The 19,784-nt window shown below is 49.5% G+C and overlaps 1 protein-coding gene across 3 annotated transcripts in view; it reads right to left on the reverse strand.

Annotated features, from left to right (window-relative positions):
- LOC146855075 (tetraspanin-11-like) overlaps positions 1 to 19,784 on the reverse strand; it is an 899,585-nt gene that overhangs the window by 310,990 nt on the left and 568,811 nt on the right. For all 3 annotated transcript variants that reach the window (XM_085652574.1, XM_085652576.1, XM_085652575.1), the window contains one exon: positions 8,727 to 8,879. In XM_085652574.1, the coding sequence (XP_085508700.1) occupies positions 8,727 to 8,879 (153 nt within the window). The remainder of the gene's footprint in view (positions 1 to 8,726; positions 8,880 to 19,784) is intronic.

The raw sequence follows: 19,784 nt of genomic DNA on the forward strand, positions 1-19,784 counted from the left end.
ACGCTTATTACACGAGAAGGGATAGGTGCGGACGCCTTCTCGCGCACAAGCTTCGGGAGGTCCGGAAACGTCAAGGGGTCCAAGAGATCTGCCGGGAGGACGGAAGGAGAGTTACTGACGACAGGGACATAGCTGATGCCTTCCGGGCATATTATGCTGACCTGTATTCGGACTCTCGGCTAGCCGCCGACGAGGGGACTGCCTTTCTGGATTCGGTCACGCTATCGGCCCTGACACAGGCCCAGGCTGATCGGCTCGATGGGGACATCCGCCCGGAAGAAGTGATTGCGGCGATTTCCCGGTTGAAACTGGCGAAAGCTCCGGGGCCAGATGGCTTCACCGCCATCTTTTATAAGAAGTTCTGCACCCTGTTGGCGCCCCTCCTCACCTGTCTCTTCAATTCCTTCTCGGTCGCTGGAGCCATCCCTCCGGACCTGTTGGGGGCCCACATTGTAGTCATCCCCAAACCAGGGAAAGACCGGACGCGCAGCGGGGCCTACCGCCCTATCTTGTTGCTGAACGTCGATCTTAAGCTTTACTCGGACATCCTGGCCAGCCGGCTAGCATCTTGTATGCTGGGCCTCATTGACCCGGATCAGGCGGGGTTCATCCCAGAACATCAGGCCCCTGACAACACGAAACGCGTCCAGCATTTGGTCGAGAAAGCCTCTCGTACAGCGGGTGAATATATGTTGCTCAAGGTCGACGCCGAAAAGGCGTTTGACCGCGTCCACTGGCCCTACCTGGAGCAGGTGTTGCAGCGGATGGGGCTGGGCGAGAAATTTCGCACCCATATTTTTAACTGCTACAAATTCCCGTTGGCAGTGGTCCGGGTAAACGGTCACACGTCCACTAGCTTCGCCATAACGAGGGGCACGCGACAGGGGTGTCCACTGTCGCCGCTGCTTTTTGCGGCGTATATGGAACTCCTCGCCCAGAGGATCAGACAAAATCCGGGAATCTCCGGCATTAAGTTCGGGGGGTATACCCATAGCATCAGCCTCTATGCGGACGACGTGTTGCTGTCTCTGTCGAATCCGCGGGAGGCGTTGCCGGTGTGCGTAGCAGAATTGGACGCCTTTGAGCATGTGGCGGGGTTCAAAGTGAACACGGACAAGTCAGTGGCCCTCAGCCTCTCTCTGACTCCTTCCACCCGGGAGCACTTGCAGAGCTCCCTCCCGTTTCAGTGGGCGGAGGAATCGGTCCCATATTTGGGGATTCAGTTGGCGCCTACGCTCCCACGAGTGGTGGCCCTTAACTATGCCGCTTTGCGCCGGAAGATTCGCAGAGAGCTGGGGCGATGGAAGCATTACCCCCTCTCATGGCTAGGCAGGGTCGCAGCAGTCAAGATGACGGTACTACTCCAGATCCTCTATCTCTTCCGCACCATCCCGCTCTACCCGCCAGCTGGGTGGCTCCAACAGACTCAAGCAGAGCTGTCCCGATTAATTTGGAACGGCCGGAAACCGCGCATGAAGGGTCACTGTCCACTCTCGCACCTGAAGACGGGGGACTCGGGATCCCTGATCTTCGGATCTACTTCTGGGCCACACAGCTGCGTTATCTGGTGGAGTGGAGCCGCTGGGAGTCGGAGAAGCACTGGCTGTTTCAGGACCAGGCGGTGGCTGCCCGACCCCTACAAGAGATCCCCTTCTTGCGTAAATAACACCGGCCCCCCAACCTTTATGCCTCACACGTCACTCGGGTCCCTCTCGAAATCTGGGACCGGACTAACGCTCCTCATGAACTCACTACCTTTCCCTCCCCGCTTACGCCCCTGTTTGACAACCCGGAATTCGCTCCTGGAATGGACTCGGCGGCCTTCAGCGGGTGGAAGCCAGCTGGCTGCCGCTTCCTGTATCATATGTATGATGCGGAGGGGCTGTACCCGTTCCAGCAATTTCGCCAGGAGTACGGGCTGCCAGAGGAGGAGAGGATCCGCTATCTCCAGGTCAGACATTGGGCGCTTGACAGGCGGATCCGCCCGGTTGCTGACCGGCGGCTCTCCCTGTACGAGCGGTGGCTAGTAACGCGATCGTCCGATAAGCAACTCATCTCTGACCTGTACAGAATGCTTCAACTGCGATTTGCGCATACGTATAATGCAGGACGGACACGCTGGGAAAGAGAGCTGGGCCGGAATTTGACGCGGGAAGAGTGGGGGGGGCATAGCTTACAGAGCCAGACATTCTGCTTATCACATGGGCCTCACAGACACCCTCACGAAGATCACGACCTATTGGTACTACACCCCAGAGCGCTTACACGCGATGGATGGGCAGCGAGATGCACACTGCTGTAGGGGGTGCGGACAGATAGGAACCCTAACTCATCTGCTATGGGAGTGTGAGAGAGTTCAGGCTTACTGGACCCAGGTGCTTGAAGAGGTGGACAAACATTTCGACACTGCGATCCCGCGCTTCCCAGCGTACACTCTCTTAGGCCTCCCTAATCCTTTAACATATCCACTCAAATCGCACAGGGGACGACAGATAGCGATAGCGTTGGGGTCAGCGGTGCAGAATATAGTTACTCACTGGCGCACTCCCACCATACCGACGTTTACAGGCTGGCTATACCGGTTGTGGCATGTCCTGGGTATGGAGAAACTCTCTTTGACATTGGCCGGGGAGGGTTCTAGGTTTGGGGAATTGTGGAGGCCCTTTCTAGCACTGTTGTCCTCCGAGTTCAGGGAGGTTACTTGTCCCCGCTATCTGCGGCTGCTGCGGCTACCCGAGGACCAGACAGAGGGGTAGGGCTGGAGAGTGACTGAGCTGCGGGAGGTGGGAGGATAGACGGACGTGGAACGGGGGGGGAGGGGTGGGGTAGGGGAGGGGGGTGTTTTACTTTCAACATAAAGTTTGCTCCACGAAAGCTACCAGGAATCACGTCGAACTCCCCAATCTAACCCACGATTGATCCCGACCGCGGCCGAGATAGGTGGGGCCCATCCACCGCTCAGAGACTAAGCACGGAGTTCGCCGCAAGAGCGGTTGGAGCCTCTTTGTATGTTTTTTTGAAATGCCAATAAAAGATTTAAACCATAAACCAGACCCAGGATGCTTGTTTCCGGTCCAGGGAGGACCTCGCCTGTCAGTTCGAGCTGGACTGTACCCATAGGAAGCAGGGTCAAGACTGATTTGCATATGTCTGGGACTAAACTGGGGTGTGCGGTGACAAAAGCATTCCGTCCTTCATTTGTTCTTTTTGCTTTTGTTGCCCAAAGTGGGAAGGGTATGCACAGATATTGGCCCCGTTCTCACTGTGCTACTGGAATCAAAGTAGCCTAGCTGATGAGGGTGATACTCCAAAACCGGTCCCCTGATGCTTGTTTCCAGTCCAGGGAGAACCTGGTCTGTTCCCATGTGGATTAGAGTCAAGACTGATTTGCATATGGCTGGGTCCAAACTGCGGTGGCATGGTGAACAAACAAATGAAGGATTGAACCCAGTTGTGTGACTGGAGGTGAATGTTTGATATGTTCAGCATTCTGTCAGTCATTTTTACTTTTTGCACTTTGTGAGAGACTGGACAGAGCCTCTTCAAGTGTAAGTAGGGCTGAGACCAGCTCAGCCCTCCCATCCTGCCAGTGATGGCCCATTCAGTCAAAGCTAAGTTCTCTTTTGGTTGGCTGTCTAGGAGGTATACACCAAGCCCAACTTTCAGTTACACCCTGTCATGTGACCCAGAGACAGGCACCAAATGGCTAGGCAAGAAAATGCCAACTTTCTCAAACTGTCATTTTAAAAATTGTAATTTAAATTCTGACTTTACCATAAGAGAGGATTTTAGTTACAATTCCAAAGACACCAAACATTAACTGGCTACCTGTTCCCATTTCAAAATTTACAGCTTGTTAAATATTATAATGTAACTCTAATGTTATCCTATAGGAGAGGTGGGTCATAAACTAATGAGAAATAAATGCAAAAGTTTATCACTACCAGGATATGTAAAGCTTAAGATCACATGTCTTACTTATTAAATACATTGCACCCTGTCCTTAGGGCTGTCCATGGCCTACCCTAGGGGTGACCTATATGTATTAAAAAGGAAGGTTTGGGCCTGGCAATATTTTGCCAGGTCAAAATGGTAGTTTAAAACTGCACACAATGGCTGCAATGGCAGGCCTGAGACATGTTAAAAGGGCCCCTTAAATGGGTGGCACCATAAGTGCTGCAGGCCCAGTTGTAGGATTTAATTTACCTGTACCGGGAACATGTAGTATCACTTTACTAGGAACTTACAAGTACATTTAATATGCCAATTGGGGACAATACAAGATTATTATGCTTTAAGGAGAGAGCACATGCACTTTAGCACCGGTTAGCAGTGGTAAAGTGCTCAGGGTCCTAAGGCCTGCAAAAACAAGATCAGCACAAACGGAGCAGGAAGTAAATATTTTGGGGAAAGACCACTCTAAGGCTGGGAGGTCTAACACTATTAAAAACAGTACCTACAGAGCGATTGAGAGTCTTTAACTAGTCCATGTTTGTGAACATTTGGTTTTGAACCTACTGAAAGTTTAGCTAGATTATATTAATCGAATAGGTTCTCTTCAATTTCTTGCTTGTTGCTGACTTTCTCTTAGAGTGCATTGGTTTAGTTTTCTAAGTTTTCAACACACCTGATAAAATCTGTTGAGTCATGTTTTTATAATGTACATAACATTGCACAGCTTCATTCTTTACACTTATGAGGAGAAATCTGGTCTTAATTAAGAAGAAGAGGATAATGCCCAGATACATGATGGAGTGTGTGGAAATGACAGGAAATGGGAGAGACATAGATGATTCAATCATGTAACAATTACATTAGGTTCCAAGAAACAGAAATGTAGGGGCACAGAGGATAAATTACATCATGAGTAAAGGTTGAAACCCATGGTTTATGAAAATTCAAAATCTGTACACCTCTATACTCACATACAATTGATCACCACCTAGCAAAACTGTTCTTGTTTTTAAAAACACAAACTCTAAGTTGTGCCCCTCATAAAACTGAAAGGAAGTCAGAATTTAAATAAAGGCAATGTAAATATCAGGAAAACTGATAATCACTGATTAGACAGGCCTTTGCAAATGGACCTAACCACAACACAAGTGACACATTATATACTTTCTAGCATCTATCCATCATAGATCTCACAATTACTAATCCTTCACTCAACCACTATATTGTATAAATACACTTGAAATTAACCTCGCTGATGAGGACAGAACTGGAAAAAAATAAAGGACCTTCGTACTAACTCACAAAGCACTTGCAGATATTTCAGATTTGAATTCACGTCTCTTTCAAAAAGTAAATCATTCTATGGTGATGATGGATAAAATTGCTCTATGTAACTTTAGATCAATAAACACTAATATGAGTTGGTTTACTGAAAGAGTAATCCTCCTTGATAAAAAATTGTCTTTCACCAGTGTTGTTTGATATATTTGTTTGCCTTGCTTGTAACGTCTTTAAAGCCTAATTTGCTGGATGTTATGTAAATGTAAATAATATTCAACCACACATGAAATCACCAGATAGATAAGGTAGTAGTGGTCTAGGTAAACAATATCCCTTTGTGTCTAAGATTTTGAAAGCTAAATTCGAAATCCTAACATTGGGCGGCTACAGTGGTAGTATGCCTAAACACTTACACCAAAGTCCTGTGATATTGGACAATGGCATCCTATGCACTATAAAGGCAAAGTTTGGTGGCTCAGTTTATATTCTTATTCTGCCATGGTACCTGAAAATAACAATGTTTATCACCATGTTTTATCCTTTAATACCTTTGAGACATGCATCTTTCGAACAAAGGTATCTAATGCACATAGCCAGACACTAAATTCAACGATCTGGGCAGGCAGGTTGCTTGCTTGGAGCACAGCCGGAACAGCTAAACAAAACATACATGTCTAACAAATTGTTAAGGAATCACTCTTCTTGATATTACTCAACATTCCTCCTCAAAGAGTTAGGAATTAATTAGTAATTCTTTTCATAAATGTTTGTGTCTACACATATTTTAGCTATTTCTTTGTCTGAATCCCCACTAGCATTTGATGTGAGGTCTTAGGAAATCTTTTTTCGTAATATGTTACTTGGAACCTTCTCTTTTAATATCTTGGGGCACAATCATCTGCCTTAATGATGCTTTGTAAACATTTGGTACATTACTTTCTTAGAATATCAGGACATGCAAATTAATTCTAAGTCAGGACGTTTTTTTCTTGTTTCCAGTTGAAGGACAACGTTGAGGATAGGTTTCCCTCTTTTAACACAGTTTGTGTGATTTCCAGTGTACAGATAAAATGAATCCCTGAGAGTTTAGTTCAACTCAACTCCTTCAGTGAATTGCTTATTACAGAATGAGATGAGGTAGCCATCTTCAACAACCAATTACTATTGTTTAAAAGCACCCGGTTACCAACTGGAATAAACATAATTAGAAGTACTAATTATGAGATGGTAATTTAGTTCCTCAAGCAGGTAAGTGAGGCCACCAAGGATCGGAAAAGTCATTAATGTAGCAAATGGAAATCCCAATAAGTGAGTCAATGACATTTTCTTGTCATGGACTGGGGTTCTGCAAAGGAAGAGAAAAGTAATTATTGTTACAGGGGATCATTGGCATATTACCCAGTGAAGTTCCAAGATAAAAATCCACTATAATAGGAGGTCCACAAAAATGGTGACACTATTCAAATAAAGAATAGAATGATTAGCCATATTTAATGATGAAGCTGAACTCCACAAAACATATTCTGTTTCACTCCCAATGTCTCTGAATAAAATACAGGAACTTGTTCATATATACCATATATACCACAGAAGAGACTTTGTTGTCACAAGCAATTCCTGACCAGTAAGGAAAGTGAGGGCTTATGAAATGCTGATAACAGGTCAAGAAAATACACACAGTAATAAGCCTACCTAAGGATTCAAAAGAGAATAACATTACCATGTTTGGACATTTGGGACCTCACTGTGATAATACACTTAATACAATTAAGTAGCTTGAAATGTTCCTCTACTAGCTATTTTTTTATCTAGTTCTCAAAATAATTCTGCAGAGCCTTTTAAGAGGTGAATCATTATCTCTTAGAAGGCTCTGCAGAATGATTTTGAGAACTAGATAAAATAATAGCAACTAGAGGAACATTTCAACCTACTTAATTGTATTAAGTGTTTTATCACAGTGAGGCCCCTAAATAAGGTACACCTGGTGAGAAGCACAGAGACAAAAAGAGATATGGAGACTGCAAATCATCTAAAAATAGTGTGAGGTTGAACACATATCTTAATGCGCTCCTTGTAAAAATGTAAATAAACTAAGATAAGAAATATGTACATACGCTGTGGCAGCTTTTTTTCCCATGTTTAACTGGATCACTACAAATGGATCACATCATAAGTTCCTCCTCTACGATGTCGAAGCATGTTTGTTAAACTGACCCCCAGAACTGTCATAATAGATACTAACAGCTTTCAATTCAATTTACAACCCTCTAGAGGCATCAGTACAGCACTTGATGGGTCTCTGCTGATGACAGCGGAAGAGTCCATTTTGATTTATTGGTCTCCTTCCACCATTACAATTGGAGGCCTAACATTATTCCTGAAACAGACATCCTTTTAAGCCTATCATAATTTGCTGTATGTGATGTCCACAGCTAAACAATTACTAGCTAAGGAACTGATTGTTAAAACCTATAACTCCACATCTGTAGAGGAGTATATTAAATGCCTGAAGAAGTTGAATGTTTCTAATATTGAAATGAGGGTAAAAAAGAACCAGTCATTGAAACAGGCATAAGTATAAAAGGTTAACTTTTTTGCAAGTATATGTTTTCTAACACAGAATGCTGCAGACATCTACTCATTGATCATTTATTAGTCCCTTAACACTGGTCAACGTGGCCCCACTTGCCTTGTTAACTCAGCCTCCTCTTCTTTTCATGTTTGTATGTATTTAAATGAGGTGGAGTATTTGCATCACTTGCTTAATTTGTTTGTTTATTGTTTACAAATGTCCCTCTGACCTACAACTGATTTGCATGTTTTAGTTTATTCATGCAATCCATCTTGTTAGTTACAGAATGCTAAGTAACAAAATATACAAATAATAACACAGCGTTAGGAGGCTTCACCATACTGGTAAACTATAGTTATGGGAAATAGGTTCATATCATTTTAATTTCCTATAAATGTCATTCTACTTTTAATTGATTCTTAGAAGGAACATGTCAAAATGTCAGTGATAAAGGAAAATGTGACATACCTAAACCTTGTGTTCTGTGTTTAATCATATTGAACCTGGTACAATACAGATTTAATATTAAAATGTGATGCAGTATGTATTTTATACAATAGACTTAACAGTCTCAACATAGATATGAGACTGACACCTGACACACTGATATGTTTTCTTTAAATGTTACTCTGCGGTCTAGATATCAATAAACCTGCTTAAGTTAAGACACAAAACAGTGATGCGAAAACCTGAAGAAAAGGAGAAGACATAATGCAGATCCTGGAGCTCTGAGCCAGTGTTAAGGAGTTCCACCACCATGACTCAAGGGTTTTACAAGTGCCTCCACTCCTGACTGATTGTTTCTATTCGTGATTGATCAGGAAGCTGGTACATGCAGAACTACCACAAAATAAATATTTAGATGCGGTTATTTCACATTTCTTCAATTAATCAAAACAGAAGGTACATGCTTTTATACCTCAACTTTATATATATTGGAAGGATGATTCCTGATTCCACATTTCAAAGTAATTGTTTTACAGCAGCTCTCCGGTACCAAGATGTCAGTGGTTGAGCGGATGTATGCACTGCTGAGCCAGTCTGAAGAGCTGTTGCTACCACAGCATTTTAACTGAAATGACAAGTGGAAGCAATATTTAGTTACAGAGCTTTTCCAAGTGTTTAAGCAGCAATGGCAGATAAAAATAAATGGTGCCCAAATTAGACAGTGTATACCATATACATTTCATTACCCAGAGACTAGCTGCAAATCATATGAATACGTTTTCTGCTTTTGAAATGGGAATTGGGAAGAGGAGACCACAGTGGTGATTCTATTGGACTCTTAAGTGTAGCAAACACTAAGTAGAATGTGGGTGGAATACAGCTCTTACTCTGAATTAGAATAGGTTTTTGATAACCTTGGCATGGAACTTGTAATGTTACTATTTCATACTCTAATATTGCTACTTTGACAACCAAACGTAATAGAATTTCTAATTGTATAAGACATTAAGTAGTAAAAGCTGAAATAAAACATATCCACAATATGATACAAACAATATGACACAACAGACACATTATGGTGCCGATCACGATCCGGTAAAAACAATAGCCCATACGACTCGTATCCGGTCTTTTTACCGTACGAATCGTACAAGTGCCGTACAAACTGCCAATTACGATTCGCATGGGAAAAAGACCATACGAATCGCATTGGGAATTATTCCCCACACATCCTCGGGTCGGAAAATGTGTCCGACACGTCCTCGGACGATTTACCGTACAAATGTGAAAAGTCAAGTCCGACCGCGGAATCACGATCCATCCCGTGCGTCCGATGTTACAACCGTATGGAAAAAACACCGTCCGCACCGAACTCCCATAGCAACCATGGAGACATGTGCCCGCATACGCGCCCAACACTCCCCCCAGCCCCCGTACGGTCAAGTCGTACCCCCCGTGTATGTACACCCCCACCCGTGTATGTACACCCGTGTACGTGTCGTACCTCCCCTGTACGTTCGTGTCGTACCCCCCGTATTTACACCCGTGTACGTTAGAGTCGTACCCCCGTGTATGTACACCCCCACCCGTGTATGTACACCCGTGTACGTGTCGTACCCCCCCTGTATGTACACCCGTGTACGTGTCGTACCCCCCCTGTATGTACACCCGTGTACGTGTCGTACCCCCGTGTATGTACACCCGTGTACGTGTCGTACCCCCCCCTGTATGTACACCCCTGTATGTGTCATACCCCGTGTATGTACACCCGTGTACGTGTCGTACCCCCCGTGTATGTACACCCCTGCACGTGTCGTACCCCCCGTGTATGTACACCCGTGTACGTGTCGTACCCCCCATGTATGTACACCCGTGTACGTGTCGTACCCCCCCCGTGTATGTACACCCGTGTACGTGTCCTACCCCCGTGTATGTACACCCGTGTACGTGTCGTACCCCCCCTGTATGTACACCCGTGTACTTGTCGTACCCCCGTGTATGTACACCCGTGTACGTGTCGTACCCCCGTGTATGTACACCCCTGTACGTGTCCTACCCCCCCTCTACGTTCGTGTCATACCCCCGTGTATCTACACCCGTGTACGTTAGAGTCGTACCCCCACCTGCATATGCATGGAGCGTACCCCCACCACAACATTCTAAGTACGGAGCGCACCCCAGGCCCCAACATCACAACCGCATGTACGAGTCGTACCAAGCCACACACAAGGACAGCACTGTACAACAAAATGGCCCATGTACACACCGTACACACGCTAAAAACGCACGTACACAACCAGGACAAACCAAAACGACACAAGAATACACCATTTGAATGGCACAAAGCCACTAAACATGTCCAACAACCACTAAAACAACACATTCACTGACCTGCAACTGCCAAAAACAAACAGAGGCCCAAAACACCACCACTCCTTATAACACACCCACCCAAAGTTCAAACACAGCCACACCCACCAATGGACCAATAAAAAGGGCCAACACACACAAACCATGAGCCTTTGCAACAGACTCACTGCTGCCAGACCCCACAGACAACCTACAGCACCATACTAGAAGCTTTCCCACACCTTACACTTGCACACCTTCACACACACACCTTCACAAACACCCCCTCGAGCCACACCTCTTTGGAACATTGGTCAGACAGACCACCATTTCAGAAAAAACAGCCATGTGGCAGACCATCGTCAATGCTGTGAATGCTGTTGCGGACACCAGAAGGAACAAGCAGGAATGCCAAGCCAGGTGGTACGATCTGCGGAGGAGGGTCCGAGCCAAGATGACGGATGAACACAACCAGGCCAACGTCACTGGAGGAGGGCCATCCCGCAGACCCGTACACTACCATCCCTGGGAGGAGAGGGTGATGGCCATACTGTCGGTGGAGGCAGTCGAAGGATTAGGAGGACTCCGAGACCCGGGTGAGTACACAAACAACGCACCTCACATGGGGGGAACGTCATCCACAACCAAACTCACAAACAGGCACGCAACCACCCCAAGCTATCGCATGACTCAACCACACTCCATGAACACGCACATGCCACTGCCGCCACCATGCCCCATGCACCCAGCTGGACAATGTCAAGTCACAGGCCACAGAAGACACCAACACATGACATGGTAACCCGGATGGCGGGAGGGTGGTCCCCAAAAATCACATAGTGCAACTCAGAAGCAGACAACAATGCCCTCTGCCCATATGGCCTAGGTCACAGCCAGACAAACACTGTGTCCCCACACAGGAAAGACTTGCCAGCGAATGGCGGACGACTTGCATCAACACATGGGGGTGAAGGCACGTTTTTGCACATGACAGCAGCTAATGAACAGCCAACACTGTGAAAGAGTGGCAGCACACACCACCACAGCAGCAGCGCAGACACAGACACTACACCCAATGGGTGCCTGGAGATCAGAAACAAACTCACAGCAACAATCCAAGGGCCATTCAAAGAACTGCCAACAGTGTGTGCCCAGGAAGCTGGGCTGAGGTGACAGAGGGTGACACACAGAGGGAGGGAGAGGGGGACAGAGAGGGAGGGAGACACAGGGAGACGGACAGAGGGAGGAGGCCGACACACAGAGGGAGGGAGAGGGGGACAGAGAGGGAGGGAGACACAGGGAGACGGACAGAGGGAGGAGGCCGACACACAGAGGGAGGGAGAGGGGGACAGAGAGGGAGGGAGACACAGGGATGGACAGAGGGAGGAGGCCGACACACAGAGGGAGGGAGAGGGGGACAGAGAGGGAGGGAGACACAGGGAGACGGACAGAGGGAGGAGGCTGACACACAGAGGGAGGGAGAGGGGGACAGAGAGGGAGGGAGACACAGGGAGAGCAAATCAGCCTTGTGGTGTGTGGGAATGTCTGCTCGTCAGCAGGTGGACTGCGTGCATGTAGACAAGGGTGGCCAGTGCCAGCACCCCCCCTCTCCTCCATGGCAAAACACAGGGCCATGTCACAACCTGTGCACGAGCACAACGACAGCTACCTGCATCATTGAAGTGTGTGGAACAACTTTATGTGCCCACGTACAGTGCAACATGGAAGGCGCCAATGCACGGCTCGCCACACCTGCCCACTCCACTGCTGACTGCAGTCACACTTGACGCAGCAAGTAAGACTGTGCCACACATAGTTAAAGTCGCCAAAGCTGTGCCCAAGGGACATACCCATGCACAAGTGCACTGTGAGTGGAATGCTAGACAGATCCAAATTCCCAGAGGAAATGTTCCAACTTTGAAACTAATGAAACATGGATGTTGCATGGAACAACATTAACATTGTCTCTCTCACACACAGGTCAACGTCGTGGTTCACCCCCCAACACTGGGGGGAAGACTCACAGGACCCGGCTCTGCGGGGGTCCGATCCCACCGGCAGTGACGACTCTCACCACTCTGTGGACGACCCCGACCAACCTGGCCCCTCTGGTGTCCAACCACCTGCAGCACCTGCGTCAGGTACAACGGGGCCAACCACCACCCCCACTCCTGCCACATCCCAGGAGACACCCAGGATCCCTGCCCCACCACCACAAAGCAGCCAGTCTGTCCAGGAGGGACAAGGTTCTCCGGGCACCCAGGAGGAGGCAGGCAACACCGCAAAGGCCATCCCTCAGGGGTCCCGGAGACCCGATGTGCCCACAAGGGCAGGCCAGGCGCAAGTGGGCAGGGGTGGTGGGAGTGGAGGACGGCGGAGGCGCCAGCCTGACCAGTTGGCTGGGGAACCGGTATATGCCCATGTCCGAAACATCCTGGACACATACCGGCAGGACACCACGGGCATGGCCCAGGTTGTGTCCGTCCTCGAGGGGATCAAGACCCAGCAGGCCCAGCAACATGCGGAGCTACATGCCTGTCTACTGCAACACCAACGGAGGATGGAGGACAGACAGGCTGAGCTCGTGACGGTGTTCACAGGAATTCACAATACACTCCGTCGGATGGCCGACAACATGGGCAACCCTCCCTGTGCCAGAAGGCGTAGAACATCACCACCCACAGGGAGGGATCAGGAGGAGGAGGAGGAAACATCCGATGGAGCATCCCAAACATCGTCACGGCCTGCTTCTGAGGGTCCCCGCAGGAGGGCGGGTTGTCCACGGAAAAGACCGTGAGGGTCGGCGCTACAGCACCATCTCCCAGGACACCTGGCCTGGCACCTGGCCCACTGGAGCAACAGCATCACAGCATCAAAAGACATTCTCTGCCACATGGCCTTGCTGGTCACTGTCTGACAAATGTTGACAAAGACTGTGGCATGGACTCTGAGGATTTCAAATGGCAAGGACACCAACTCCACTAGTGAACTTTGGATTCCACACACCCGGAAAGCCCCTCATGTCAAATCCCCCTCCCCTCCCCCCCCACTAAAATAAAAAGTCACACCATGAAGAGAAGATGCCTGCTGGTTGCATTATTAGCTTACATGTTCCTTGTAAAGTCTAACCATGCCTGAGTTCTCTTTTGACTTCAACCATCCACACCCTGGGGCCTGAGTCTGGCACAGGACACACATGGGTCACAGTGTATTAGGCAAGACAGACATGGAGCACCATACACACCCGTGATGGGCCCAACCAGCTGAGGGGGTGGCCACACAACCGTGCCGACAGACATATTGAGTACAGCAACAGTCATGCGCAGAGGTCAGGGATCATGTCGAGTGTGCTGGGGGGCACCCAGGTATGTGTAGACAGGTGGCAGAACCATGTCCTGCAAGCTTGAGTCCGGTGGATGCAGAGAATGGTGGCCTGGCCAACGTTGGATGCATGGGGATGGCACATGTCACAATACCCACACAGTCATGGACATCATGCACAATACACAGTCTAATCCCACACAAACAGCTTGCATCTTGCTACTCGACACATAGACACATAGCCACTATCACGGAAAACCATGCCAGACATGCCGAATGCACCATGGCAACACACCAGCATTGACTGAGAAGAGGCACCTTGTAGGCATAGGGACACCTTTATTAGTCATGTATTCGGGATTGCAGAGGCAACTCGAAGTACACATGAACAGTTCATGTGGAGTAACATGTGGGTCCAACACTGGCACCCCCCTTCTACAGCACAAATGCGTGATAGCCATGGAACTGGCACACAAGTGTCGGCTAACAGCTAAACACCCCCAGCTGCTCACGGAGAGCCTGCCATACACCATTGATCCGCTGATGTGGAAGTCCCACACCATGTCAAGCCAATGCAAACCGTATGTGTCCGAGGGCAGTGTTACACACATTGATGCCATCATCACATTCCACAATCCCATCACTGATGACTGTCAACAAGTCTGACCATCTATTCAGGTGTACCCATCTGCATGTAATGTGTACCATGGTGATGCTACATGTCTGCAGAGGAACCAAACATCGACAGGGGCAGTGTGCATACATCGTGAACAACTGCCACACCCAATACACCCCTGATGCATCCCTTACCCTAAGGTGACTTCCAAACGTGTCCGTGCCTGTAACGCTGAGTCAGCACACGATGACGTGTCCATGAGGAATAGCAGTGCCACAACAATGCAACCAGCAGACGGCATGCGCAAGTACCTGGGGAAGAGAGACACACAAGAAGTCAGCCACAAAAAGCACAGCCACTTGCATGTGCATGTACACGACACATGTATGGATGACAACATGCTAGGTCACAATTATGACTGGGGAAATACAACCATCACTGGCACCATCACTCCAGTGACACACCCACACACACCTCTGACTCACGTGCCATACATGCAGGTGGAGACACACATCGCAACACATGCCACACGGGGACCAATGCATGCACACTCAGACACTGGTACTCACCACTAAGCAAAGAAGTCGCGTATGAGCCGAGTCCGGATGTCCTCTTGCGGCTCCACATCCTCCACATCACTAGCCCCATTGCCAAGCCCTTCGTCCTCCACGGGTGGATGGTCCTGGTCATCTTGATCCAGGATGAGTGGCACAGCTTTCTCAACTGCCATGTTGTGCAGCATGCAGCAGACCATGAAGATTTTGCAGACCTTCGCCGGGGCATATGGGAGGGCGCCGCCGGTCTTGTGGAGGCATCTGAATCGGCTCTTCAGGAGGCCAAACGTCCTCTCTATCACTCGCCTTGTTCGGCCATGGGCGGTGTTGTAGCGGAGCTGGGCCGGCGTGATGGGGTTGCGGAGAGGTGTGATCAGCCATGGCATGTTGGGATAGCCAGCGTCCCCAACATGGAAAGCACATGGACATAAGCAGGACAGGAGAAGCGGTCGTGCTGGAAGTCTACGCAAAATACAGGACAGACAGAGTGTACCCACCAACAACACATGCTCATTCGTTGCGCAGCTGCGTCATCATTTCAGGCACCCTGCTATGCCTCATGATGTAGGCATCGTGTGCTGATCCTGGAAAACGAGCACAGACATGTGAAATCACCATGTTGGACAGACACACCACAAGGGCATTGATGGAGTGGTAGTGCTTGCGATTCCAGTACGCTACCTCCTGTGCCTGTGGTGGTACCAAAGCCACATGTGTCCTATCTATGGACCCAATGACATGGGGCATCCCTCCCAGGGCATGGAATCCACGCTTGACCCCAGTCAACATTTCAGGGGTAGGAAAATGAATGAAGTCATCCAGGTGAATCAACATGGCCTCTAAGAAATCATGCAGCACACGGCAGAACATGCTCTGGGACATGCCACCAACATGAGCTATGGTATTTTGAAAGGTACTCGTGGCTAGAAAATGTAGGGCTGCCATTACCTTCAGCTTGGGTGTCAGTGCCGTAGGATACCTGTGCAGCGGTTGCAGGTGTGGTGCCAGTCTCGCCGTCAAATCCAGAATCAACCGTTGGGGGAAGCGGTAGCACCGGATACAGTCATTCTCCCGCATGGCAGCCAAGTCCGGAATTGGTCGGGGAAGAGGCGGCGCTCTGCAGTAATTTGGAAGTGACAAGGAAGAGTGAGTGCACCACAACAACAATTAATTAGTACTGAGCACATGTTAATCTGTCTATACACATATGCTACATACGGAGTCAGGTATGTGCCACATGCCCTGGACACGTATGGCTGCCAGGTGACACTCCTACCAAGACCCAGCTACACACGGAGATTGTGAACCTCCACATGCCATGGCATGGGATTAGCTGTGTCCCAGTGCAAGTGAACAGCCAGACGCAAGACAGGAGTGACATACATCCACACATCAGCAGAAGTAGGATGTAGATTGCAGAGACTGGTAGCGGAACACTAGAGCCACAGGTCACATGACATTACACTAGGACAGCCCACACACCTTGCCATGAAGGTGTACATGTGATGACTCACCACACATTCATAGAGAGGATGCAGACATGTCCTTGTTACGCTACTCCGTGTCCCATGCATACATACGCACCTCACATCCGATACCACATGTGGCATGGTGTGCGGAACAGTGTGCAATGTCAATCTACACACAGACACATGTTGGTTGCTGCAACAGCTGCAGCTTTTGAGGGAGCTCCAACATCAACCTAATGTGAACCCCCCACACATACATGACATAGTCACATCATGCACCGTGGGTAGTGACATGTCAGGTGTGGTAACCCCTGTACTGGGCCTCAGGGGACACTTCCGTGTGTTGGTGTCCGTGCCATGCCAGTGACGCTCATCACAAGTGTGCAGTACGACATGCACACATGTCAAAGGAGTCAAGGGCATGCCTGGCACACACCGCACCGTCACACATTACATGTGTACACATCTCATCATACATCTGGTGCCCTCTCGACTCAGGAGTCATGTGCCACATCACAGCCTTTCACACCTGTGCCCCACACATGTAGTACTGCCCAGACAATGCCTTGATGTCCATCCATGGACAAGTATGTCAGCCCTATTCCTTCCTGTGTGCTGCATGTCACCACTGTGATGTGTGAAAACCACCGTACTGCAGCTAAGAGGGCCTGTGTACGTTCCCATATCACTATGGGAGTGCTGCCGTATGTCTACCCATAGTGATGGTGAGCGTACAGGCATGTGTACGGTCAGTAAGTACGCATACGCAAGAACACCCATAGTGGTACGGGCCGTACACGCGTGCGTACGTTCACTATCACTATGGGTGTCCTCGCGTATGCGTACTCGCAGTGGTACGGCCCGTACACACGCCTGTACGCTCACTATCACCATGGGTGTCCTCGCGTATGCGTACTCGTAGTGGTACGGACCGTACACACGCCTGTACGCTCACTATCACCATGGGTGTCCTCGCGTATGCGTACTAGTAGTGGTACGGACCATACACACGCCTGTACGCTCACTATCACCATGGGTGTCCTCGCGTATGCGTACTCGTAGTGGTACGGACAGTACACACGCCTGTACGCTCACTATCACCATGGGTGTCCTCGCGTATGCGTACTCGTAGTGGTACGGACCGTACACACGCCTGTACGCTCACTATCACCATGGGTGTCCTTGCGTATGCGTACTCGTAGTGGTACGGACCGTACACACGCCTGTACGCTCACTATCACCATGGGTTTCCTCGCGTATGCGTACTCGTAGTGGTACGGACCGTACACACGCCTGTACGCTCACTATCACTACGACTACGCATACGCGAGGACACCCATGGTGATAGTGAACGTACAGGCGTGTGTACGGGCCGTACAACTGTGAGTACGCATACGCGAGGACACCCATGTTGATAGTGAACGTACAGCCGTGTGTACGGGCCGTACAACTGCGAGTACGCATACGCGAGGACACCCATGGTGATAGTGAACGTACAGCCGTGTGTACGGGCCGTACAACTGCGAGTACGCATACGCGAGGACACCCATGGTGATAGTGAACGTACAGCCGTGTGTACGGGCCGTACAACTGCAAGTACGCATACGCGAGGACACCCATGGTGATAGTGAACGTACAGCCGTGTGTACGGGCCGTACCACTATGGGTGTTCTTGCGTATGCGTACTCATAGTGGTACGGCCCGTACACACGCCTGTACGGGCCGTTGCTATGCATTTGGGGTGCCCTAAGGCCCCGGAACGCACCGTACGTGTGTGTGAAGCTCAAATTTACATAGGGGACACATGAGGGACAAGTATTAAGGCCTACATGCATGCTGGTTGTCATGGAGACCAAGTTTTAAGTTTGAATTTGTTCTGGAAGGTGCACAGCAGAAGTCAGTTGGAATGAATCTACTTTGTTGCAATGTGTTTGTGGGGTTGACATCATGCTGAAGAAAAAAACACAATAAGAACCCACTGACTGTGCTAGGTTTGAAGGGATTGGAGGAAACATAGGATGCAAATGTGAGTGACCAATCACTCTGTACTCCTGTGCATGAAACAGGACAGCAAGGCAGATATAAGGCAGCCAGGTCCTATGAGGGATCACTTGCCTGCACATATTTCGATTCTACTACACTGCTGCTGCTCCTGATTCCCTGGAACCATGTCAAGGTCTGTGGAGAGGTCACAGCCATTCACCCTGGAGGAGAACCTGGCATTGCTGGATGTGATCCTCCCACAGTACCCCCTGCTGTATGGGCGACCAGGGTATCAGGTGAGTGCACAGGCTACTAGCACAGACTGTGTCCCTTTTTTGTGACTGTGACTTCTGCCATTGTGTCCAGGTGTGACACACATGCTATGTACTGTAGGGGGGGGTCCCAGGGGGGGGAATGCCTGATGTCTCCCAGCCAGTGCCCAGAGTCAGGAGGGGTGGGTGCAGAGTCCTCCCAGCAGTGCCCAGACGCAGGAGGGGTGGGTGCAGAGTCCTCCCAGCAGTGCCCAGAGACAGGAGGGGTGGGTGCAGAGTCCTCCCAGCAGTGCCCAGACGCAGGAGGGGTGGGTGCAGAGTCCTCCCAGCAGTGCCCAGACGCAGGAGGGGTGGGTGCAGAGTCCTCCCAGCAGTGCCCAGAGACAGGAGGGGTGGGTGCAGAGTCCTCCCAGCAGTGCCCAGACGCAGGAGGGGTGGGTGCAGAGTCCTCCCAGCAGTGCCCAGACACAGGAGGGGTGGGTGCAGAGTCCTCCCAGCAGTGCCCAGACACAGGAGGGGTGGGTGCCTAACACTCCCAGCAGTGCCCAGACGCAGGAGGGGTGGGTGCAGAGTCCTCCCAGCAGTGGCCAGAGTCAGGAGGGTTGGGTGCAGAGTCCTCCCAGCAGTGCCCAGACGCAGGAGGGGTGGGTGCCTATCACTCCCAGCAGTGCCCAGACACAGGAGGGGTGGGTGTGATGCACAGTGTGAGCCTTGATAATTGATTGTGTCTTTGCCCTCATTCCACCTGTGTACTTTCACTGGCACGTACTGCTTTTGCCCTTCCCCAGAGGAGTATGTCCCTATGGCAAAGGTGCAATGCGTTGGCTGCATGACATGCCTTGTTGTAACCAGCTAATTTGTTCTCATATGGGTCTCTGTGACATGCTGCAGGTGTATTGATGTAGTGTCACTTGTTCATCCTCACAGGTAGGCGCCTCTGCCAAGGAGCAGATCTGGCTGACCACC

The sequence above is a fragment of the Triturus cristatus genome, chromosome 4_1 (assembly GCF_964204655.1).
Source record: "Triturus cristatus chromosome 4_1, aTriCri1.1, whole genome shotgun sequence".
Taxonomy (NCBI): domain Eukaryota; kingdom Metazoa; phylum Chordata; class Amphibia; order Caudata; family Salamandridae; genus Triturus; species Triturus cristatus.